Source organism: Aotus nancymaae, unplaced genomic scaffold (genome assembly GCF_030222135.1).
Source record: "Aotus nancymaae isolate 86718 unplaced genomic scaffold, 86718_ANA_hifiasm-v0.15.2.pri h1tg000064l_1, whole genome shotgun sequence".
Classification (NCBI taxonomy): domain Eukaryota; kingdom Metazoa; phylum Chordata; class Mammalia; order Primates; family Aotidae; genus Aotus; species Aotus nancymaae.
This window is the reverse complement of record NW_026988479.1, coordinates 33,250,483-33,275,352: the sequence shown is the minus strand read 5'-3', so window position 1 is coordinate 33,275,352 and position 24,870 is coordinate 33,250,483. Positions and strand designations below refer to the sequence as shown.

Here is a 24,870-nt window from a genome sequence, read left to right as displayed (position 1 = left end):
CAGGTTGGAGTGCAGTGGCGCGATCTCGGCTCACTGCAACCTCCACCTCCCAGGTTCACGCAATTCTCCTGTCTCAGCCTCCCAAGTATCTGGGATTACAGGGGCCCGCCATCACCCCTGGCTAATTTTTGTATTTTTTAGTAGAGATGGGGTTTGACCATGTTGGCCAGGTTGGTCTCCCAACTCCTGACCTCAGGTGATCCACCTGCCTCGGCCTCCCAAAGTGCTAGGATTATAGGCGTAAGCCACCATGCCTGGGCAAGTGGGAAGCTTTTTAACACTAGAGGTCCAGAAACCAGGAGAACCTGCCTGATGCCCCATGGGCCACACTGCGGGACCCTCCCCCAGGCTCAGAGGCAGCCAAACCAGTGGGAGTGGGGTCGATGTGGGCTGAGGAGAAAACAGCTGGAAAGCACACCTGCCTCATCCACAGACGGCAGATAAGCACTCGCCAGAGACATCCCTCGCTTGGTCAGGCATGCTGAGGGACGCCCGAGCCCCAGCTGAACCACTGTCCCACTGGGAACTCAGGCCCTGTGTGGTCAGGGCAGGGGTCCACAAAGCCACAGCACCGATACCCAGTTCAGCAGCCCCCAGACCCCTCACAGGCTCTCACATCTGCTTTGCTTCTGACACCGTGGCCTTGTGCAGCAAACACGTCACTGACCCCTTTCCAAAAACATGGCGGTGGGGCCGGAGGGGCTGTGTTCTTCCCAGGCACGTGCCACCTGTCACTGCTAGAGATGGGACTCAGGCTCTTCACATGCCCTTCCATGCTCAACATGGCTTCAACAACAGAGGAGGCAGCCATGCGCTGGCGCCTGCAGCTGAGGGCTCACAGGGACATAAGTCCCTGCCGAGACCCAGGGTCCAGGTGCCCTGAATCCCAAGCCACTCCCGCAACAGACTCACCATGTCTGCTCTTTGTTTCTGGCCTCCCAGCTCCTCCAGGGCCTGCGACAGCTGAGCCTGCAAGACAAGAGAGGATTTGGCCTCAGGCTGGGGTGGACCAAGCACCATTTCTAGGACTGTGGAGAACATAACACCCACCACCCCGCAGCCTCCACTCCCTGTGGAGCAACAGGGCCCAGGAGCTGGGCAGTGGGCAGCCGAAGGTTGGCAGGGGACAGTGTGGCCACCCCGTGAGGCCCAGAGCCCAGTGATAGAGACAGAGACCAAGTAGGCAGCAGGTGGCTAGAGAGTTGGCAGGGGCCAGCGTGGCTGCCCCGTGGAGCTCAGAGCCCAATGATGGAGACGAAGACTGAGTGGGCAGCAGGTGGCTTGACAGAACCAAGGTCCATCCCAAAAATCTGCCTCAGGAAACTGACTGTGAATGGAGTGGACAAAGGGGCGGGCCTGAGAGGGACTGTGAAATCGGGGGAGAGACGAAGGGGAAAGGTTCAGGATGGGACTTTCTGTCAGAGGAAATCAATTAACCATAACCCCTACCCAGGCGAGGAAGGTCTCCTCCCCACACACGCCCCAAAGAGCGCTGGGCCTAACTTCACACTAAGGATAGAAAAGCCAGCAATGAGAAGACAGCCACTTCCTCCTAACAAGCTTCATGGAGCAGCAAGGTTGGGCCTGGCTGTGGGGCTGGGACATCAGCAGTCCCGCTCCCTGCTGGGGACAGTGACCCTGCACCATGTACGGGGCTCAGGACCTCAGAGACCCCTTGCCCTGGGCCTCTGCCCCTGCGGGTCCTGCCTTCCCCCACATCCCCTGCCCCTGCCCCTTCCTGACTCCATCCCACGACCCTGCTTCGCTCCCCATTGCCCCCACCCCTTCCTGACTCCATCCCACGAAACTGCTTCGCTCCCCACTGCCCCCACCACCTAAACACACCGCGTCTGTGATCTGGAACCAGGGAGGAAGGGTCAGGCACTGGGGGCCTTGTGAGACCTCCCCGCTCCGGGGCACAGCACAGAGGAAAGGCCGGGAAGGAGACTGAGGGGCCAGCCCAGGAGTGAGGCAGGTGACTGTGGTGAGGGTGTGCAATCTGCGGGGTAGAGGTCCAGCATGCCTGGGCTTGAAGGAGGAATTGAGAGGCCTGGCCCAGCAACAACTGGAAATCACCGGGCAAGTCACCAGGAGAGACGGGAGAGAGAAACGTGAGGGAGGGAGGCATGTATATGTGCATGCACACGAGTGTGGGTATGGGAACACTGGTGTGTGGCGTGTGCACATGTGGCGGGGATGGGGAAGTATATTTGGAGACACAGAGAACAAGGTACTACAGCCCCTGGGGACACAGCCTGGGGAAAGTGGCCCAGGTAGCAGCCCACAGTCCTCAGGCACTCTGCTCTGCAGATCACGGGCCCTCAAGCTCCCCTACAGGCCCAGCACAGCCAGGCTCTGGACTTCCTATGGGCCATGCTGGGTGCCTGCTGGTTCTGGATGCCACAGCAGAGTCAGACCCAGGCTCCAGGTGCCCCTGGGGAGGCTGCAGGTGTGAGCACCTGAGCCCCCTGAGCCTCTGCTGTGGGGCCTCACTCAGTGAGAGCATCCGAGTGACCCCCATTGCCCAATGTCCTGTGCAACACCTGTGGGTGCAGGGCAGACCTTGAGCTCTGCCCACTACCCGCCCCACCTGGTGCCCTCTCACTTCCCCAGGGGAGGTCCTGAAGCCTGCCCGGCCACTGTCATCAGGAGGCAGGTGGCCATGGCCACTCTGGGCTGTGTGGACTGCTCCATGGAAAGCTCGGTGCCTCAGGGTCAGGGAGCAGCACATCACCCTCTACACAGCCAGCTGAACCCTGGATAATCTGCCCACTGCTGGGGTCACAAGGACCTGGGAACTGCAGATGGAGAGGGACATCCCCCAATCTTGGCCTAGACACAACGTGCTTCACTGAGCTACACCCCTGCGCACGGCACCCCTGGGCACTCCCGGGGGCACAGAGAGCCAGGTTGGGGCATCCCAGACACCCCATGCGCTTAGGCAGAGCCTCAGCACTCGGGAAGCAGCTGCAGTCCACACTCATGCTCGCCTCACGCAGCCCTGCACCCAGCACCCTGCCCAGATCTACCCGCACCCACAGGCCGCCAGGCCACAGAGACCACCCCAGGGAAGACAACAAGGCTCTAAGCTGGCATGAGTGGCGAGAGGCAGCCGTTAGAGCTGCCCGTGCCCCCTGTAGCCTGGGCATGTCCACCACACTTGGAACCCGCCCTGGGCACACAGGCAGCTAGCACGTGGATACCAGCCTCAGGTCACAGTTGCAGATGAGGCACATCGTCATCCCCATTTACATCAGTTCACGTGGCAACCTCACAAGGTCAAAGGCACTTTACGACACAGCTGGGAAGAGGCCAGGGCCATTCATAAGCAGCAGGGCAGGGAGCTGTGTGCAAGGCCCAGGCCAACCCGGGCCTGGGCTATCTATCACTAGAGGGTAGAGCCGTGACCACGGGGGCCAGCCGAGGGTCCTGCTGAGGCCAGGCAAGCCACGGCAACCTCAGGCTTCACAGCCTCCTGTATCACGCGGGTAGGCCGCAGGAGTTTTCAGAAGGTTTCATGAGGTTTCTGTGAGGACAGCACTGAGCAATGTGCGCCTGTAGACCAGTGCATTTACAATCGGCTCATCAGCCTGAGGCCAAGGTGTCCGCCTCCGCGCCAGCCCCATTCAGCCTCGTACTTCTGTCAACAGTTGGAAAAAACAGAAAGCATGTTTCCTCAACTTCTCTGTGTCCTGAAAACACAGACAAGTGACATTTTTGAGACATCCCCAAAGCCAGAGTTGCTGGCAGAAAGGTGACTGAGCCCTAGAGCCCTGCACTCGGACTCGCGCCCTGGTCTGCGGTACCTGGACAGAGTGCCTCAGAGCAGCTCCCATGAGAGCACAACACCGGGATGGGGGCAGGAAGCCAAATGCACGTCAGCAGGAGCGGTTGTGACTGGGCTCGCACACCCGCCTTGCGCTGAACAGGGCCCTCGGTTCAGGAAGACATCTGTGCACCTTGGTGTATTATGTTACATTTCCATTAAAACACATACTCTAGCACCATGGGGTACAAACTACAGAGGAAGAGCGGGACGGCTCTGTTACCATAAAGATAAATTGTTTCAGCCAAGCACAGTTCTCATCAGGGAGGCCAAGGCACAAGAACTGTTTGAGCTCAGGAGTTCGAGACCAGCCTGGACAACATACAGAGGTCCTGTCTCTACAAAAAATTTAAAAATCAGCTGGGCGTCGGGGCACACAACTGTGGTCCCAGCTACTCAGGGAGCTGAGGCAGGAGATCTCTTGAGACAGACAGGTTGAGGCTTCAGTGAGCCATGACTGTGCCACTACACAATCATGAGCAACAGAGTGAGACCCTGTGTCAAAAACACAAAAACAAAGATGTGAAACACACAAAAAAGGGTTGTTTGTAACCAGCCACATCTTCCCAACAAGGACGGCCAAATGGGACATCACACAACCCTGAGTAAGAGGTGACTCCAGACGGGGCCTTCTCAGCAAAGCAGCCACCAGACAGAAGCTCAGCAGGCGGAGGGGCCAGGAATCTGAGAGTGTGACACGGGGCGCATGTTCCACACACACAGAGATGGGGATGCAGCAGGGAGGCAGGAGAGAGCTCAGGTCTGGTTTATAGACATCCCACAGCACAAGGTTTGTGGGTGCAGGACACCTCAGTCACCTCTCATTCATAACCTGAAAAGACACATGTGGCGCTCCTAAGAACGAGGGTAACATGGAGAGGACACAGGCAGAGAAAGCCCTGTTGGCATGCAAGGAAATGCACTGCTGTCTGTGGCTCAAAGAGGTTATGTGGTCAGACATGAGGTTTCCAAGTACCCAAAAAAAAATGTTTTACATTAGAGCGGGTGCCGACAGGTTAGGAGCTAGCGGGGAGAACAGCAGTGGCTGTAGTCTGGGGGGTCAGCCACAACGCATGCCTGGCCTGGGCCTCCCTGATGTGACAGGTTCTGCAGAGGGAGACTGTGAGACGTTCACAGCAGAGCCCCAGCACCGAGGAGCATTTGATAAACGTCCACTCCTCACTCACTTTATGATTCAAAGAAAACAACTGGAGAAAGAAAAACCAAGAAAACACTGAAATCCGCACAATCCACTACAGGAGAGACAGGACTTCACTAAACCCACACAGCCCATTACAGCAGAGACAGGACATCATGAAACCCGCACAGCCCATTACAGCAGACACAGGACATCATGAAACCCACACAGCCCACTACAGGAGAGACAGGGCATCACTAAACCCGCACAGTCCACTACAGGAGAGACAGGGCATCACTAAACCCACACAGCCCATTACAGCAGAGACAGGACATCATGAAACCCGCACAGCCCATTAGAGCAGACACAGGACATCATGAAACCCACACAGCCCACTACAGGAGAGACACAACATCACTAAACACACACAGCCCACTACAGGAGAGACAGGGCATCACTAAACCCGCACAGCCCACTACAGGAGAGACACAACATCACTAAACCCACAGAGCCCACTACAGGAGAGACAAGGCATCACTAAACACACAGAGCCCACTACAGGAGAGACAGGGTGTCACTAAACCCGCACAGCCCACTACAGGAGAGACACGACATCACTAAACCCACAGAGCCCACTACAGGAGAGACAAGGCATCACTAAACACACAGAGCCCACTACAGGAGAGACAGGGCGTCACTAAACACACAGAGCCCACTACAGGAGAGACAGGGCGTCACTAAACCCGCACAGCCCACTACAGGAGAGACAGGGCATCACTAAACACACACAGCCCACTACAGGAGACACAGGGCATCACAAAACCCGCACGGCCCACTACAGGAGAGACAGGGCGTCACTAAAGCTACACAGCCCACTACAGGAGACACAGGGCATCACTAAACACACACAGCCCACTACAGGAGAGACAGGGCGTCACTAAACCAGCACGGCCCACTATAGGAGAGACAAGGCATCACTAAACCAGTACAGCCCACTACAGGAGAGACAGGGCATCACTAAACTCGCACTGCCCACTACAGGAGAGGCAGGGCATTAGGGTCCTGAGAGACTCAAGACAACGTTCTCTGTGTGCGTGATGGAGGCTCCCAAATGGGGCACCAGGAAGCTTCAAGGGAACAGGTTCTCTTGGGCCCCAAAATGCCCTAGAACTTCTCCTTCTGGACAAGCAGGAGGAGCCAGCACAGATGCACCGTCCCACCTCAGTCACCAGAAACCAGACACCACATCAGGAACCGTGGGATTCCAGCGAGGGAGGGCAGGCAGCTCAGAGCCACAGGAAGGGACAGGGTAAAGTCCACGGGACTCAGGCTGGGGCAGTGCTACAGAGCCCAGCAGGCCTGCTGAGCAAGGAGACAGGAACAGGAGCTCCAAGAGGCACGGATGGGCAGCTGGGCCTGGCAGGCCAGCACCAGACAGAGGAAAGGGACATGAACAGAGGCCACCAGAGAAAAGGCACCGAGGTAGAGAAGCCCAGGAAACACTGGGCATGTCAGTCACTGGAGACACGCAGATTTAAGCCTCAGTGAAATGGGCTGTTGCCCTGCCAGATCGTTACCAAAGCTGACAACGCCACAGCGGAACGTTCTCCTAGCTGTGGTACCATCGGCCTGGGGCTGGCGAGAATGCTCCACTGGACACCCGCGTGTTGCCATGGTAGGGCCACTTGGGAAAAGGGTTTGGCAATGTCTTATAAAGTTAGGGCTCACGCCTGGAATTCCAGCACTTTGGAAGGCCAAGGTGGGTAGATCACCTGTGGTCAGGAGTTCAACCACAGCCTGGCTAACATGGTGAAACACTGTCTCTACTAAAAATACAAAAACTACCCGAGTGTGGTGGTGCACACCCGTAGTCCAGGCTACTCAGGAGACTGAGGCAGAAGAATTGCTTGAATCCAGGAGGCAGAGGCTGCAGTGAGCCGAGATCACACCACTGTACTCCAGCCTGGGCAACCAGAGCAAGACTCTGTGTCCCTCCCGCCTGCCCTGGCAAAAAAAAAAAAAAAAAAAAAAAAAAAAAATCAAACCCCACAATCCTACTCCTATATGTAGAGCCCAAAGAAATGAAAACCTACATCCACACAAAGTCTGCTGCACAGATACTCACAGGAGCTCTGTCCCTAACTGGCAAGAACTGACACCACCCTGACATCGGTCAGAGGTGAACACGTAAGACTATTTTGGGAGAGTCTCACGATAGAGAACATTTCGTGATAAAAGTAAATGAACTGCTGATACAACAAGGTTGATGGGTCTCAAAAGCACTGTGCTCAGTCAGAGATGACAGACGCAGCAACTGGAAGACTCCATTTACATGAAGTTCCAAGAAAGCCCACAACAACAGTAACAGGCCCCAGACCGGTGGGCTCCAGGAGCTGGGGGTGCAAAGACACTGACTGTCAATATTCATCAAACCATACAGATAAAGCTGGGGGATTTTCCTGAGTATAAATTTCAGTAAAGCTGCCTTTAAACATGGAATCCCCAGAGCTCAGGGAGAACCATCTCACAAGGGTGGGGGGCTGGTGCAGCCCAGATACACGTTGGAGAGGAGCTCCCACAGGGCCTCAGGCAGGACAACTTCAGGCTGGTCTCGGGAGGGTTCCTCCAGGAAGCTGCGTCTCTGAGGAGGCCATGGGTGAGTGGCAGAGCATCCGCTGTGGAAACACCCCGGACCATGCGCTTTGGCCCTAACTGTGTGGCTGTCCGGCCACCTTCGGGGGACACAGATGCCTCTCACTCCCTGGGTGACTGGGTGGAGCCCCTGGTCCTGGCCACAGTGTCCTTACCTCTGAGACAAGAGCTCCCCAAGCCCAGGCTGGCTCTGCAGGGCAGTGAGGGTTGGAGCCTGAGCTGATGGGGAGATAATGGGATGGAGAGACGGCTTCCCGAGGCCGAGGGCGGGAGCTGGGCTGACGGCCAGGAAGTCCAGATGCCAAAGGCTGCTTGTGGGCAGGCCAGGTGCTTCCCTAGCCTCAGCTCCTCCCCAACAGCCCACCCCAGCCTGGGTGCACATCTGACTGCAAGAATGCAGACATGCAGGAAGCTCAGGTGGGAAGGAAAATGGCTCAATCCCAAATTGCCTGAGATGTGGGGCTCGGGTTCCCCAAGAAAGGCCATGCCCACTCAGAGCCAGGCTGCAGGGGCCCACGCCAGGGAGCACTGAGTGGTATGGCAGCTGTGGGGAGAAGGTCTCATTACATGTCCTGGAAAACCCAGCACAAGGAGGCCCTCCATGCAGCCAAGCCCTGACCCCACACCCCTGGTACCTAGTGACCACAGAGCCGCCTCCATTCGAGTAGCCAAAGGCTCACAAACAGCTTTTCCTGGGTGAGGCCACGTGTCCCGGGTGGCTACGTGTGCTCAGACATGAGCCCCAGGCCCCGATGCCCTTGGCACCACCGAGGTGCTACACAAAGCCCTCGGCTGGGCTATTTTTATCCTGAGGTGAGAAGTTGCTGTCTGTGATCCAGCACTCCTGCCGGCCAGGATACAGTAGAAAACGGATAGGACAGGAGGCCACAAACCCAAGCAGCCACAGGACAGCGGGGCCGGGGAGGACCCGAGGGCACCAGGCACAGATCCTGAACATGGTGAGGAGGCTGAAGCTGGGGGAAGGCAGCCCACCTGTGGTCACAGTCACATGGAACAGAATGGGATGGAAGCTCAGGCCTCCACCTTTCCGGCCAGCTCTCCTGGTGGCTTGTGACATAATGTGAAGAAGCAGGGGGCAGCACATCACAGGGTCCCCACAGGGCTCCCCAGGCCACAGCCCTGCCCCTGGGTAAGGCAGCACACCACAGGGTCCCCACAGGGCTCCCCAGGCCACAGCCTTGCCCCTGGGAAAGGCAGCACACCACAGGGTCCCCACAGGGCTCCCCAGGGCACAGCCCTGCCCCTGGGAAAGGCAGCATACCAGAGTTCACACAGGGCTTCCCAGGCCACTGCCCCAGTACCTGCCCCCAGGTGAGGCTGTACACAGACGCTCTCTCTGTGCGTGGAGGCCTGAGGATGACTAAGCCCAGCCCTGGCCACACAGCATACAGCAGGCGGCAGCGCAGGGTCAGTAGCTCCGCCGCAGCCCCCACTGCAAGATAGGCTGGGGGGCGGATGCTCTGAGGGTATCAGCAGGTCCTCCCGTGGTGGAGGGGACAGAGCCTGCAATGGGCTTATTCCTCACACATAGCAAGGTCGGCTCCTGTGCTGGGCAGCAACGCTCAAAGCATGTGCCATCTGGGTTGGCACTGGCATGTCACAGGGAACCCAGCTCAGTGTGGCTCTGTCCTGTGCAGATGCCCCATTCTGGGAATGGAGCTAGCACCTTGCAGTTCCCACTAAGGACCTGCGGCCACACAGCAGCTCCCAGAGCCCAGACTCCAGGATGATTTTCCATATACCCCTTGGTCAACTTTTCTTGAATACACTGCGAAATTTCTGTTTCAAGATTTTTATTTTTGCTTTATCCCTGCTTTGTACAGTATAGTCATCTCAAGTTCTTCAAATCAGGGAAACAGTTAATCAATACACTCACAAGTACTGGGCCTGGTGAACAACCCGAGGCCCTGAAGACCAGGCTCTCTCCGGCCCTCCTGGAGCCAAACCACCAGGAAGCCAAGCGACAGCACCCACAGTGCCACCCGAGCCTCTCAGAGGCCACAGGGAGGACGGGTAGACGGAAACACCAATACGGCCATTTCTTTCTAAATCATTAGAAACTATTTCAAAGTCACTGTGATTTAAATGGGGATTCTCCACATACCTCCACACAACCAGCTGCAGTGTCATCGGGTTTAATCAAATAAATCGGAAACACAAATCAGGCCGACGTGTTGAATCAAGGTGGCGTGTGCTGCGTATTTATAGCTCTGTCCACAGAGCACTCCTGACACGCTACCAGCTCCCACAGCCGCTTTATTAAATGGAATAAATAAACACACAGGATGGCAAAACCTCACTGATAGGGGATTGGGGTTCTTCCAACTCAACACTCTGTTTTCCCGAAAGATCATTGCTGGAATAAAAACATGGTCCAGATGAGAACGAACTGATGTCCGGTTTAGCTAACGGGTGGGTGGAAGGGAACCACTCTTGGAGCGATGCCGGGTCCTCCTGCCTGCGACTACCCCAAGCCCACCTGGCCGTCAGGTAGCAGACACTCAGCTGCTCTGAGGTGCCTGCCCCAGGGGCACCCTAGCGCCGAGCAAGCTTTAAGGGAAGGCTTTCAGGGTCCAGAGTCAGAGGACATAGGAGCATGTGGGGGTTGGGGGGACAGAGGGGTGAAGAGAGGTCAAGAGAGAGAAAAGACGGAGACAAGCTGGTCAGACAGATGTGTGGAGGACAGAAAGAAAGGAAGTGAAAAGGAGACGGGAAACAACAGGAACAAAACACCAAGTGGAGGCAGCAGGGAGAGCGGGAGGCGGGGGGCTGGGGCCGCCATCCTCCCAGCTGGGAGGGCTCCTGACCCCTCACAGTCCTGGTGCTCCTTCCATCCACGTTCCCAACCCTGCCTCCTGGATGGAGGCGCAGGAAGCCTGTACCTCGACCACCCACATCTCCCTAACACAACTCAACACCAGGACCAACCCAAATCGCCAGTGCCTGCAGCCCCACACAGAGCTTGCATCTCAGCCTCTTGTGCGGGAGGGCTAAGTAACTTATTATTAATAATAATAATGTCGGGTAACTTATTATTGTATACATATGTTTTTTGAGATGGAGTTTCACTCTGTCGCCAGGCTGGAGTGCAGTGGCACAATCTCGGCTCACTGCAACCTCTGCTGCATTCACATGGAAGAGTCATGTCCCCTCCACTATGAGAGGACCTGCCACCACCCTCAGAGTGTCCCCCAGGGCCTGGGCATCCGCGTCACTGCTTGTCCATCCTATACTGCATTAATTCCCAGGGTTCAAGTAATTCTGCCTCAGCCTCCCAAGTAGCTGGGACTACAGGCGTGCGCCACCATGCCAAGCTAATTTTTTTGTTTTTAGTAGAGACGGGGTTTCACCGTGTTGGCCAGGACGGTGTCAATCTCTTGACCTCATGATCCACCTGCCGTGGCCTCCCAAAGTGTTGGGATTACAGGCATGAGCCACCACACCCGGCTGATAACTTCTTATTTTGTGTCAATAGACGACGCTCAGCTAGTGCACACCTGACAGGCAGCATGAGCAGCTTCTAGAGGTCTCTGCCCCCAGGCGGGGGCAGTTTGCGGAGGCTCGCCTACGGAAATCGGGAAAGGATTACTGTGGAATAACTTGAAGCAGAGAGGCCCATCACACCCAAGCCTCCAGGGCATCCCCAGTGCTGCCCGCTGAGTCCAGCACCTGAAGGGTGTCATCAAAGCTGGGCACGTCCCAAGTAGGGGGCCTGCAGGGGGCGGGAGGCTGGAGGGCAGGGCCCACAGCTGCTGGTACAGGGTCCCGCCACTACTCAGTGGATACAGAGACCCCCTCAGCCTTCCTGCCACTCAGGGTCCTGCTGGGAGCAGAAGCAGGGCCCAGCCTGGTGAGGGGTGTGGAGACCTCAGGCACTGAGCAGGGAGGGTGGGTGCTGTCTCTGGAACCAGCCCCATAGCTGAGGCTGGCACCTCACCCTGGGAGGCAAGGAGGGGAGAAGGTAGCCGGGACAGGGCTGGGCTGCAGCGGGTCCCAGCAATCTGCTAGTGGCTCCCCCAGCCTATGCCTGTACCTCAGCTTCCTCATCTGGAAGATAGAGAGGAACTCCTACCCTGAAGCCTCAGGCAGGCAGTTTAACAAGAGTGCAGGGTGCACTACAGCACCTGGGGCCAAAACCTTGGAATGACAGGTGTTTATACCTCGGCTAACAGGAGCAGTGTGATGTCTAGCTCCAGAGACCAGGGGCTATAAGAGGTTCAAAACCCCCAGCCCAGGGACTGAGCTGCCTCACAAGAGGCACTCTTGACTTAAAGCCAGAAACAGGCTGGAGAGGGGAGGAGGACTGGGCTGTGGACCTCTGGGCTGGGATGGGCGTTGGTCCCACAGACAGGGTCGTGGACTGAAATCTTCTACACCCATGTGAGCCTCTCCTGCCCGGCCCGGGGTCCCACTCTCCACCCAGGCATGAGTGACAGAGAGGCCCAGGGACTCCCCGTGGCCACACAGGAGCTGAAAGCAGTGACCTATCAGCCCCAAGGCCAGGGCTCTGCAAGGAAGCGATGGTTTCAGCCCTGCAGCCCTACCTGGGAGCAGGAGCAAAGGGCACTGTTCCTGCATGGCAGCCCAGCCCCACACAGGAAACTCGACAGCCAGATTCCCATCTACCCTGGGCCCAGCCAACAGCACAGCCTAAGCAGAGCTCCAATATGCCCCGGTTGCTCACAATGGCCACGGGGAGGCTCACAGGTCAGACTTAGATCCACAGCAGCCTCACCGGGCACTCCCAGGATGACCACCGACCATGGGGAAAAGAGGAGACGGGCCCTCTCAGAAAGCAACAGCCAGACACGAGGCACATGCAGGGTCTCTGGAGCAGCCCCCACAGCCTGTACGGGGGCGTCCCTGGCTCGGGCTGGCATCCCTGCCCCAGGGGCTCCCTGTGCACAGAGGGCACAGCCACCCTTGCTGCGCTTCATGTGCAGCTGCGCCCCAACCATCCCTGAAACACAGCGCTCCTGCTGGGCCCCTGCCTTCACCTTTGCAAACGTGCTTGGTTACCAGAGTTAGAACCGCGTCCTCTTGAACATGAGCCACCTATGTGGAGAGGGCCAAGAGCTGGGGAGCTCCCAGCAGATACTCCCCCAAGGCGGGCACCCAGCCCAGGAGCCCCCTGCACCCCCAGCCCCCCGCCTGAATGCTGCTTAGGGGAAAGGCAGGAGCAGAGGCTCCCCCGAGGCGGACACCAAGCCCAGAAGCCCCCTGCACCCCCAGCCTCCCACCCAACTGTCGCTTCAGGGAAAGGCAGGGCAGAGGCTCTACAGGTGACCTGGTCCTGCTTATGCAGAAGGGCAAGGACTCCTCTCCCAGGCTCCTGGGAGGAAAGGACTGACACAGAGGTACCCTCTCTGATGAGGCGAGGCGTGGGGTCACGCTGTCATGCAGGGTGTGGTGGTGGCTGCCCCACAGACCTCAGAGGGCGGTGGCACCTGCCCAGGATAAGGGAGCAGTCCAGAAGACATCGCTGGGATCTGCACCAGCAGTGGAGACCATGGCTGCCTCCATCAACACAGACACGGGCTAGTGAGGAGGGGTCCTGGGAGGAGCCTGTGGGTGCTGGCCTGCTTCCAGAGGGCACCCAGAGGGATGGGCAGAGGTGGCTGTAAGGACTCAGGGGAGGACCAGCCATGTGAACTCCCAAGGTGAGGATGGCAACAGCCTTGGAGCAAGGACTGGTCAGTGCCGGTGGCGTCCGACCCTGCTCCAGCCCCGATGGACCCAACTCTCCATGTGCCCGATTTCCTGAAACTCCAGGAGACGGACAGGAAGGGGAATAACCTGCCCGCACACCCCACCATGGGAAAGGAGGGGAAGGGTCCCCAGTGTACATCCCATTAGCAGGGTGAGGGCCGAGGCTCCAAGCTGCCTGGCAAAGTGGCAAGCAAGGTGCCCAGACAGTGCCAGCATCTGGTCAATGAGTCCTGAGGTCCCTGACAGCCTTGATCGCCTCAACACACGAAACACCAGAACTCACGACACTGCATGTGCTTACGGCCAGGCCCGTGACAAGACATTCAGAGTGCAGAGGACAAACACAGGCTGGAGAAATCACTCAACGTGAAAAACACCAGGGACAGCAGAAGGGGTCAGAGAGCCTCCCCGCAAACCTTTCTTTGTTAATGCTTCACCCGGAGCCAAGGGTGTTGTAATGAGATGGCTATTAATGCACTTAGGTTTACGACAGCTCCCATGTACAGCCAGAGCTAACCTTTCCCATGAGGACTGAACGTCTAGGCCCTCAGCAGAAGGCCCTGCACACTGGACTCTACTGGACACAGAAAGGACAGACAGCAGGGGCCGGACATCAGAAGACCACAGCAGGGGGTAGTACCAGTGTCTTGAGGGTGGCTTCACACATGGAGACTTGGGCCCAGAGGGGCTGGAGCAGGCTTGAATGCCACCAGCACTGATCAGAGTTCAGGGTTCATTCTTGTCAAGTGCGGTGGTAAGAGCTCACAGGTGAGGACACAGCATAGCCCTAGGGCCCTTTGGCGTGGCTTCCATGAGAGCAAGGGGTAGCCAGTGCATTTGGGTCCCTGGGCCTGGGGCCTCCTGTGCTGGGAACTTTCATTCTCGCCACACGCCATCCCCGGTGCCTGAGCCTCTGTGCCCGCGACCCCTCTAAACCACTGAACCATGTGCCAAGCAACTTTCCAGATGCAGTTTGGTGACCTCCTCCCATCTTCCTTGAACGGCCATGCAGCACAGCTCTCTGAGACCCTCCATTACAATCCTTTCTCCATAAATTCAGCACCTCCTAACCTCCCATGTTATTTATGTTTGCTCGTTAAATGTCTCCCCTACTCAGAAGCTCAGCTCCAGGGGCCAGAGGCTCTGTCAGACATCTCCTGGCACAGGGCCTGGCCTGCTGTGTGTGCTCAGCAGCCTGGCTGGAAGGTGGCTGTCGTCATGCCTGTGAGCCTGGCTCACTACTGGCGGACCCAGGTCATCTTGCAGGTGGCCACTGGCTGAATGAGAAATGGACAGAGCAGCCTAGGACAGGGCGACAGGCCACATCAAGGCCCTCATCTGCATCTCCATCTCACCGCAGTCTCTACCATCAAGGCCCAACCTGGACAGAGTGAGCGCTGAGACCAAAGAGTTCACAGAGCTCAGCTGTGGCAGCAGAAACTGTAGGCCCAGGCCCTCCAAGAGGTGGCCTGGTGGCGTCACACACGAGCTCACTGACCTGAGCATATCCCTTGACCCCCTCCTGGGCTTCAGTTTCCTTTTGAGCAAAATTCAGGTCATAATAGCACCCATACCACATAAGTCACGGTGACAGTGAGACTGAGCAATCAGATACAGGGCTGGGCAGAGCTGAACAGCAAGTCACCTTGTGGTGGCATGTGCCAACAAGGCCAGAAGACCCTGGCACATATCCCACCACATCCAGGTAGGGCTGAGCCGTGCCCATGTTCTCCATGCAAATCCCGAGAGAACACGGGCCCTTCGACCCTGGGCTGGGAATGGTGTGCTGGAAGCCCCTGGCCCAGGGAGTGTGGACATGGCCTCCACCCAGGCCTGGCAATGCCCAGCTGCTTCCTCCCCCTGCGCAGGTGAGAGCTGCTCAGGGCTAGACAAAGGCACAGAGCATCATGGTGGTCCATGGGCCAGGGAAAAGGCAGAAGCCAAGGCTGACACCGCCTTGCCTGGGAGGACCCTGGAGCCAGGAGAGGGATGCAGGCTGGAATCTGTAGGAAGGAGGAACACCTCTTCCAGTTCTGCAGCGAGCTGGGTACCCCTGGGTCTCAGGCCCTGCCCATCAGGCCCCAACAGAGCCTTCCCAGCGGTGGGAACCAGAGCACTGGCACCAACTCTGAGTACCTGGAGACCAGGTCTTGGTACGCAAACATCCTTGGCAGATGCCCCTCACAGGGGCAGGACCTTGAGTGGCCCTTTGACAGGCATCCTGAGGGGGTCCCTAACCATCAAAGGAGCACTGTCCCTCTGTCACCCGCCTGCAGGCTGGGGTCACCTGGGACGCCCTGACAGCTGAGGATGCTGCAGGTGCCACTGTGATAATTAACTTGGATCCACGTGCAGAGGAAGCAGCCCGTGGATGCCCTTCTCGATGGACGCCTGCCAGTGAGGAACTCGGGAGGCCGGGCCCAGATCTCCACCCTCCGGGCTCTCCCCACCAGGGAGAAGGCCCCACCTGGCGACGAGCCCCACACCCGCAGCCCCTCACCTCTATCTCGGCGCTGTGGCTGTGCACCTTCTGCACCATGTCCTCGGCCTCCCGCATGCGCCGGGTCAGCTGGGGTGAGTACTCAGCTGGGGTCAGCTCGCTGTCATAGGAGCCCAGGATGGCCCGCATGCCGTCTCGCTCCTGTGGACACAGAGGGCAGCTGGTCAGAACACGGGGCGGGGGAGGAAGTAATGCTGGAGATGGCTCAGGGAATGCCTGACGAGAGCAGGGTCATGTCAGGGGCTCCCTCATAAGGACCCAGGCCAGCACCCCTGAGAGCCCACCAAGGTGAAGCGGGCCCCAGAGCTCAGCGTCCCCAGACCCAGTAAATGCCAGCAGCCCTGGCTTTGCCTCAGTGCACACTTTGACCATGCCAGGACTTTGCTGCAGCAGGTGTGGGCTCCACCTCATACCAGCAGTGTGGCTACGGGGTGGGCTTGGAGCAGAGGCCTCTGCCTCTGTGAACACAGCACACACAGGGCGAGGCTGCACAGTGGGCAGAGCCCAGGTTCCCCACCCCAGCCTGTACCACTGGGTCTGCGTGACTCCTCTGAGTCCTAGTCACACTGGGCCCAGGGAAACGACAGCAGGCAGGCCTGAAGCTGCGTGAGTCCCTCTTCCTGGGACTTCCGTCTGGCCTCTGAGCAGACTGCTCAGGACACAGACAGGAGCCGAGGACCTGAAGAAGGAGGAGACACGGTGTGCCCCAGGAAGCTGCTGCGTCCCAATGGGACCGGGAACCCGCCGCTCTGTCCACCCGCTCAGGGCTCTTGGGAATATCGGGTCCTCGCTTTTCAGCTCTGGGCTTGGGAGCTCCTCATCTTCCCACAGAGCTCCCAGGATATCCAAGGCCACACACAGGCCCCCACGCAGCAGCCAAGCTCAGCTCCCTGGGATGACACTGACCACAGTGTCAGGGCTGATTCCTAGAGCCGAGCAGAAACTCCTGTTCACTTGCGTCCTGCCTGACACACTGAGGAGGCTGATGGTGAGAGCCACGCAGTCAGGAGCCCTGAGAGACATACACTGCCTGCTGAGTTGGGGGCCCCGAGAGACGCGCACTGTCTCCTGAGTCGGGGGCGCGCACTGTCTCCTGAGTCAGGGGCACACACTGCCTCCCAAGTCGGGGGCCCCCGGGAGACACGCACTGCCTCCCGAGTCGGGGGCCCCGGGAGACACACACTGCCTCCTGAGTTGGGGGCCCTGGGAGATGCGCACTGCCTACTGAGTCAGGGGCCCCGAGAGATGCGCACTGTCTCCTGAGTCAGGGGCACACACTGCCTCCCAAGTCGGGGGCCCCCGGGAGACACGCACTGCCTCCCGAGTCGGGGGCCCCGGGAGACACACACTGCCTCCTGAGTTGGGGGCCCTGGGAGATGCGCACTGCCTACTGAGTCAGGGGCCCCGAGAGACACGCACTGTCTCCTGAGTCGGGGCCCCGGGAGATGCGTGCTGCTTCCAGAGCCAGGGTGGAAGTGCATTCATTCCCAGGCACTCAAGCCACTGGTAACCGTCTGCGGGTGAAAGGCCTTGGCCAAGCCAGCGGGGAAGGCCGTGGAGCCTGCAGGTGCCTGTGGGTCAGGAACTGAGCTGCTCAGACAGCCCCCACAGAGAACATGCCGCTGTGAGGAAGCGTGATCTTCCCTCTGGCTGTCCACTGCCTGCACCAGGTGTGGGCCTAAACCATGGCCCGCAGACCCTTCTGGCTTCAGAGGCTGAGTCTGGATGGAGCAGATTCCAGGCGCAGGCTGGGGACCTTCTCCTGCCTGCCTGTCCCTGTGGGAGCCCACAGGAGACCACAAGATGAGGAAGCCAGTCCTTCAGAAGGCCAGGTGTGCTGGAGAGCAGCTTCCAGATCTTCACAGGTGTCTGTGTGTCCTGGGGTCATGTAGCGCTTAGACGCAGGGCAGGCCTGGGAATATGCACTTCTAACATCTTACTGATTCTCCGTAGCCTCTGCCAGGGAAATCTACCCCATTCTTGAGGGCTGGGGGATGAGGATGCTGGGGCAGCAGAGCCCAGGAAGAAGCAGATGGATATCTACGAGATGCAGGTTCAAGCCCCAGCTCTGTCCTGAAGCCAGTCATTCAACCTCCCTCTCCAAGTCTTGGTTCCTTTGTTGATAAGACAGGTAACGGGGTGGCTGTGAAGACTGAGGCTATCAGGAATGAAGTATCCAGTCAGCTGCCCTGGAAACAACCAGTATTCAAGAAGCGAGAGCCATAACCTCACAAACCCGGGAAATGGTCGCCACTGGCCCACATGCTGGGGAAGGCGCCAATGCTCTGGCCCAGCCCCACACCACCTCATTGTGCTTCAGACCAGGTGAGGGTAGGCGAGCTGTGGGACCGCCCCCACAAATACTGGCTGAAAGGGCAAATTCAGCCCTTTCAAATGGCCCTGATAGAGACCAGTTCACTAAGGCAGCCTGAGAAGCAAGACCCCCACCCAGAAGTGGGATCCACGAAATTGCCAGGGTCCCTTTGGTGTGGTCTCCTCTGAGTCTGCACATACACAAGCTGAGCCCCCCACCGTCCCCCCAGGCCCCGCCTTGCTCCCAGGAGAGACCCAGCATGGACACCTGCTGAGCCCCTGTCAGGCCCTCTATCTGTCTCCCCACAGGTGAGGAGGGCGAGGCTGTAGGGGCTGAGGAAACCCTGGCCTGCTCTCTCGGGAGCCCCTGGAGTTCAGGCCACCACATCTGGGGCTTTCCTGCTGTCTCCCGAGCCAGGGACATAGGTGACACCCTGGCATGAACTTCAAAATTAGTTGATGACAAAAAATTCAAAATTCATTAAGTGAGAAATTAAAGTTACAAATCCAACTGGAACGGGTCAGATATCTGTGGAAAATTTGTTTGCACAGGAAGGTTTATTGCATGTCATACTTTTATTGAAATCCTATATCTTCCCATTGACTTTTATCGTTTCAAGCCAGTTACTAGAGTTGTCATTACTAACGGGTGCAGACACCACGCAAGGCCGGGGCGGGGGACTTCCCTTCGTAAACAAGCTGTAATTGTCTCCTTTATTGACCAGTAAATCTCTGAGCGCTCCCTTCCTGATGGCTCTCTCCAGCACAACTCCAGGCTAGCACCAGCTGGCAGAGAAGACAGATATTAGAAACTTTGTTGTTTGGACCCTTTCAAGAAACTGTTTTGTCACTGGTAGTGAAAGGGCAGCCACAGTTAGGGTGTGACTTGCTATAACTTTATAACAGCTGACTACACTTGAGGGAAAGTCCGCTTCATTTCCACCTCAATAAATGCGGCAATGAATTGCTGAACAAACAGACAGCAGAAGGTGCTGACAAGGGCCTGCCAGACTTGCTCAAGAAGCACCCAGCAGAGTGACACTGTCCACCAGCTGCTCCTTGGGTACAGACATGTCCTGGTTCTAAGGAATAGAACGTGCTTGTCATGCAATTAACAGCCGCTTGAAGAAAAGGTGAGCAGTCAGCACCACACAGAGGAAGTCAGCTGAGGACTCAGGGCCTCAGCACCCTGGATACACCGGCCAGTGGGGTTGGGGAGAGCCGCAGAGGAGGGAGGCTCCGCCCTGGCCTGTGATAACTAGGCAGAGGGCTGCCCATCCAGGGAGGTGGCAGGAAGATCTGACGCCAGTCCCAGCCCATCAGCCACTGAGCAAAAGTCAGTGTACAAGTTCCTGCTTGACCCTCGCACAACCCCAGGCTCCACATTCCCATCTGTAAAATGGGGGATGGGCCCTAACAGCCCATGTGCCCCATCAGTGGGAACAAGAGGGGACCATGCCAGGGCCACCATCTGGGAATCACATGCATACAGCGAGACATGCTGGCTAAGCACCACTCCAAACTCCAGCCAGGGTCATGTTCACCACCCTGCACCAGGGGCCTCCAGGAGAGGGGCGTCAGTGCATGAGAGAAGGTATGTAGACAGCAGAGCCAGGACAGGGAGCACCAGCCTTCTCAGGCATAGATGTGCCACTGGCTGGTCTCCTGGCTGAACTGAGCCTTGCTGGGTGGCAGAGCGGATCTGACCATGTCCTGTAGACCAGCATTTAGCAGCCTAGTCGCTCTGAATCTCCAAGGAAGATAGGGAGAGGGAGGCACAGCCCAGTCTGTGGGGTTTCAAGGCAGTAACTGGCAGGAGGATGAGGATGGGGCCCACTCGCAGGGCCCTTGAGGCGGTAAGTAAGGACTCCAGGACAGAGGACAGATAGGCCCTCTCGTGGTCAAGAAGGTCCGGGGAGCTCCACAGCCCAAGGGGTCTGGCGAGCAGGCGATGCGGCAGACAGGGAGGGCTGCGCTGTGGAGCTACAGCAGGTAAGAAAGTCCTAGAAATGCACCAGAACCAAGGCAGAACATGGAGGCGGCTGGGGCTTCCCGCATGGGCTGCCAGCAACCTCCAGCCACGCTGGAAACCTGCCTGGTTCTCGTGTCTTTCCGGGACACAGAGGGAGATGGGGAGAGGGAAGCATGGGTGTCAGGTAGAGGACACAGGGACAGCCTGCAGTTTTGCGCGCTGTGGAGGCACTGGGTGGATGCCGGTGCCAGGGCGTGGCAGACCTCAAAGAGGCCCATCAGCAAGGTACAGAGGCCATGGGCCCCGGGGATGCTGCAGGAAGAATCTGAGTGCCCTAGGAGGCAGCGGTGGGGAAGGGCACTCCAATCAGAGGGAATAGCATGAGTAGGCGCCCAGAGGACCCTTTCGAAAGAGCAATAGAGATAATGATGCTCATCCCCCCATCAGCGGGTGCTCCAGCACGCTAATTACCATGGAGCTTTTGTGTATAAGCCCTAAGCATGCCAATGATTCCCACGGGATGAGAGACAGCTGTCCCACAGAGGCTGAGAATGCCATGGCAGGGGGCAGAGCACCTGGGCAGCAAGGGCTGAGACAGCAGACAGAACAGGACCCAGTGCCCTTGGAGAAAGACACCCAAGGCACAGCCCTTGGGCCTGGGCTTGGGAAAGGCAGAGCAGTGAGGCCAGGAAGCTGAGACAGAGACCAGGGCTGCAGGCCCCAGGGGGTGGCAGGCATGTGGGGACGCACAGGGCCCGCACAAGAACACCCGCAGGAGCTGGAAGCTGCAGGAGGCCCGTCCTGCTGGAGGAGCTGCAAACAGAGGAGTTGTGGACAGAGGCACCGCAGGGGGCAGAGACCAGCCCCACAGCCCCCAAGCAGCAGTCCCTTGAGGTGTGCATGCCCTGGCCAGCTCCCAACTCACACAGACCCAACAGAGCCCATATCCTGGCCGGACACTAACTAGCTGTGTGACCTTGGGAAAAATAAGCCTCTCTGAGTCTCAGGATACTTAACCATAAAGGAGAGGGCAAAGAATGCCTCAGGCTCATTGTGAAGTTCAAATGCAGCATTGCGCAGAAAGCCAGGCACACGGAGCCTGCATACACACGGTTGTCACTGCGGTCCTCACTGCCGTCTCCCTGGTTCTTCTACTATGACTGCATCTACTCGTAAAAGATGACTAGGAGAGAAGGCAGGTGGGGCAGGGAGTGGCCCCACGGCCCCCTGCATGATGGAGACAGCCTCTGGCCACGTCCATGCCTGGTGAGGCAGTCGCACAGCACTCCCTAAGCCCATGCCATGGACACAGAAGGCTTCCCTCCTGGAAGTCACTGGCAGCCTGAGGGGGCTGTGTGAGGCAGGCAGGCAGCTTCACACGCAGAGGCCCCTCCTCAGAGCCCCAGCACCAACCTCACTTTCCAGAGACGCCCAGAGGTGAGCTGAGCACCACATGGCACTCTGATGAAGCAGCAGCCCCTGACCCATCTTCCTCCCACCCACTCCCACTCGGCCTCTGCCACCAGTGCTGTGGGGTCTGCCTCCCTCCCTCCACCCCCTCCAGCCCAAGGCCAAGGCCAGTTCTGAAAGGGCTCCAAGGGTGCTCTGTGAGTGGGACACTCTGCAGGGCCTCTTCCCAAGCCCATCCCACCTCCGCTCAGCCACCTCCACCCAACTCTTAGTCACTCCACAACTTTCCCTTTTTTTAGAAAAGGAAATGTATGATCAAAAATAGCTGAAAAGCCCTGTTCTAATTACCTCTCCCGACGCATGGAGTCACCACAAGAAAATGAATAGATTCAGGCGGGAATGCGGGGCTGCAGACGCGGCTCTGCCCACCGATGCCGGCACCATCTCCTCGCTGCCACCCACCTCCCCATAGCCCTCTGCCCAGTCTTTCCTCAGACCCCGAGTCACCAGCCTAGACAGGTCTACTGTGACCCCAGCAGCAAGATCGCCTCAGACCAGGAGAAGGCCCTGGTGGGAGGGAGGCGCAGAGACACAGGAAGCCTCTCTCTGGACCCCTCATCCTGGCTGGTCATTTCCCAAATGAGCAGGACAGGGCAGAGATGTGCTCAGGACGCTGGCATCCATGGGCTCCATTGAGAACACAACTGACAGGCTAATGCGACAGTAATAGCAACTCAGAGGACCCACTCAGGTCAGACAATCCTGAGCTCCAATCTGACACAAACCAGTTGTGTGACCTTGGGCAAGGGGCCTAACTTCTTGGAACCCACCCTTCTTATGCAAAATGGGAGCATGACTATCCCGAAGGGTGCTTAAACCCAGGATTAATCAGTACATGCAAAATAGCACCCACCAACGTGAAGGGCAGCAGGGACAGTCACTTATGGCCACAAAGGGTTGGGGGTGGGAGTCGAGCTGCCCGGATCAGCCCCGGCTGCCCCCCACGTCAGGCCATGCCATACCATGGTGCTGAGTGCACATGAGGCAGCGTCCCTGTGCTCCTCCTGCACCTGCTCCTGGGCAGGATGCCCTGGGCCCCTACAACCAATCCCAAAACGCTTTGCTTCCTGTTTGTCCCTCACTTATCTTTCCTGGGCCTGCTGCCCCTAAACAAGTTTTTTTTTCCTGACAACTGACTGTGTCAATTATGATTCACTCAGGCAGATTTTAATTGGTGACATCAGCACAGCATGTTAATGCTACATATGACTTAAGCACACATTACCTTATTTGATCTTCAAAACTGCCAGGCAGGCATGGGGCTCAGGGAAGAGGACTCAGTGGCCACGAGCTGTTGGGTCTGCCCTGCCGCTCAGATCACGGAGGGGCAGAGTCCCGGTCAGAGTTGCAAACAGAGGAGCCATCCAGGCTGTGGCCCCAAAGTCACAGGGTCAGCGCCCAGCCCTGGAGCCAAAGCCATGGACAGTCTCACTGGTTAAGACCACTGGAAGTGGCTCTCCACAATCAGGGGGCACTAAACTCCAGCTTTGGGAAGCTGGAAAGAGAAACTCATGAGGCCTGAGGTCCCTATCCACAGCCCCAACATGACACCGGCACTCCCCTCCAGGCGGGCACCCAGACCTGGCTCCAGCAACGTGTGGCCCCCACTCTCGTCTTCCTGCAGCTCTGACCCGGCAGTCTCCAGCAGCCTTCAGAGGACAGCACACCGTAGGCACAGGGTAGCATGTGAGACAGAACAGAGGGATGCCCAGCCCTGACATCACAGGAACAAGCTAGAGCAGAACACCACGAGAGCACTGCCCCAGGAGAGCAAAGCCAGCTCCCTGGGGTCCTCTCTCACCTGCCCAGGCTGCCCAGGCACCCAGAGGCTGACCTAGGGGCTGCAGGCAGAGACAAAGGAAGGAAAATACCAGATGGACTTTAGGCTCTGGTTAAAAACACACACAAGACAGGAGAAGTACCTGAGATGACAGCGGCCTAAGTAAAAAGAGTACTTTTTTTTAAAGACAGGTCTTGCTCTGTCATCTAGGTTATAGTGCAGTGGCACAATCTCAAGAATGAAGGACTTAGAAGAAAATGTATTAATTTAATGCTTAGAGTCAAAAGGCTAAAACTGAAAGTAGCAAGCTAGCCAACATAAAAAAAATGAAAAAAATAAACAACACATTCAGAAAGTATAGGAATAAAAATAAAGATGAGAGCATAAACGAATAAACATAAAAACAGATCCATAGAATCTTCCCACGCTAAAATGCATTGCGGAAAAAGCAATGAAAACAAAAGAGGCGGCAATCTAAGAACAGTGGGATGAGAGTGAAGGTGGAACCTACTCACCACAGGAAAACCGGAAGGAGATGAGAACGAGGAGAGAGCACAGGAAGCATCTGACGGGACAATAGCTGAGATTAGTCAAAATTAAATCCCAGATCCAGGAAGCTCAGAGAACATCAAGCAGGATAAATACCAAAAATTCCACACACAGCCATATCATATTCAACTGCAGAAAATAAAAGACAGCCTGAGCGGGCAGAGCCCTGTATATCCACCAACAAGAGTAAGAAATGAAGCAGACTTCCAAACAAAAGCCACTCAAGCAAGGAAGGAAGGGGGGGAGGTATCTAAGTATTGAAAGAAAACAGCACCAGCCTGGAATTCTGCATCCCGGAAGATGAACTTCCTAAGGAAAGGAGAAAGAAAGACTCTCAGCCAGACACTGTGGCTCACACCTGTAACCTCAGCACTTTGGCAGGCTGAGGCAGGCAGATCATCTGGGGTCAGGAGTTTGAGACCAGCCTGGCCAATGCGGTTAAACCCCATCTCTACTAAAAGTACAAAAATTAGCTCAGCGTGGTGGCGGGCGCCTGTAATCCCAGTTACTCAGGAGGCTGAGGCAGGAGAATTGCTTGAACCTGGGAAGCGGAGGCTGCAGTGAGCCAAGATTGCACCACTGCACTCCAGCTTGAGCAACAGAGTGAGACTCTGTCTCAAACAAACAACAAAAAACACTCTCTTAGCCAAAACAGGGGGCCAGGAGGGCATTCATCATTGACAGCCCTGGTCCCTGTAAGCAGTGTGAGGTGAATTCTCCAGAGAAGACAATGAGAGGTCAGGAACTCAGATCTACATGGAAAGACCGAGCAGAGAAGGAACAAACAAATGAAAAATAAAATCTACTTTATTTATCTATTGTTTTTGAGACAGTCTCATTCTGTTGCCCAGGCCGGAGTGCAGTAGTGTGATCATAGCTCACTGCAACCTCTGCCTCTCGGGCTCAAGCAATCCACCCACCTCGGCCTCCCAAGTCGCTG

At 57.2% G+C, this 24,870-nt stretch overlaps 1 protein-coding gene across 11 annotated transcripts in view; it reads right to left on the bottom strand.

Annotated features, from left to right (window-relative positions):
* MAD1L1 (mitotic arrest deficient 1 like 1) overlaps positions 1–24,870 on the bottom strand; it is a 404,019-nt gene that overhangs the window by 170,764 nt on the left and 208,385 nt on the right. For 9 of the 11 annotated variants that reach the window (XM_064366614.1, XM_064366612.1, XM_064366617.1 and 6 more), the window contains 2 exons: positions 15,847–15,987; positions 913–969 (listed from right to left, as the gene is read on the bottom strand). In XM_064366614.1, the coding sequence (XP_064222684.1) occupies positions 913–969; positions 15,847–15,987 (198 nt within the window). Of the gene's footprint in view, positions 1–912; positions 970–15,846; positions 15,988–23,896; positions 24,125–24,870 lie in introns of those variants that run through there. The other 2 variants (XM_064366622.1, XM_064366620.1) reach the window with 2 other exon arrangements.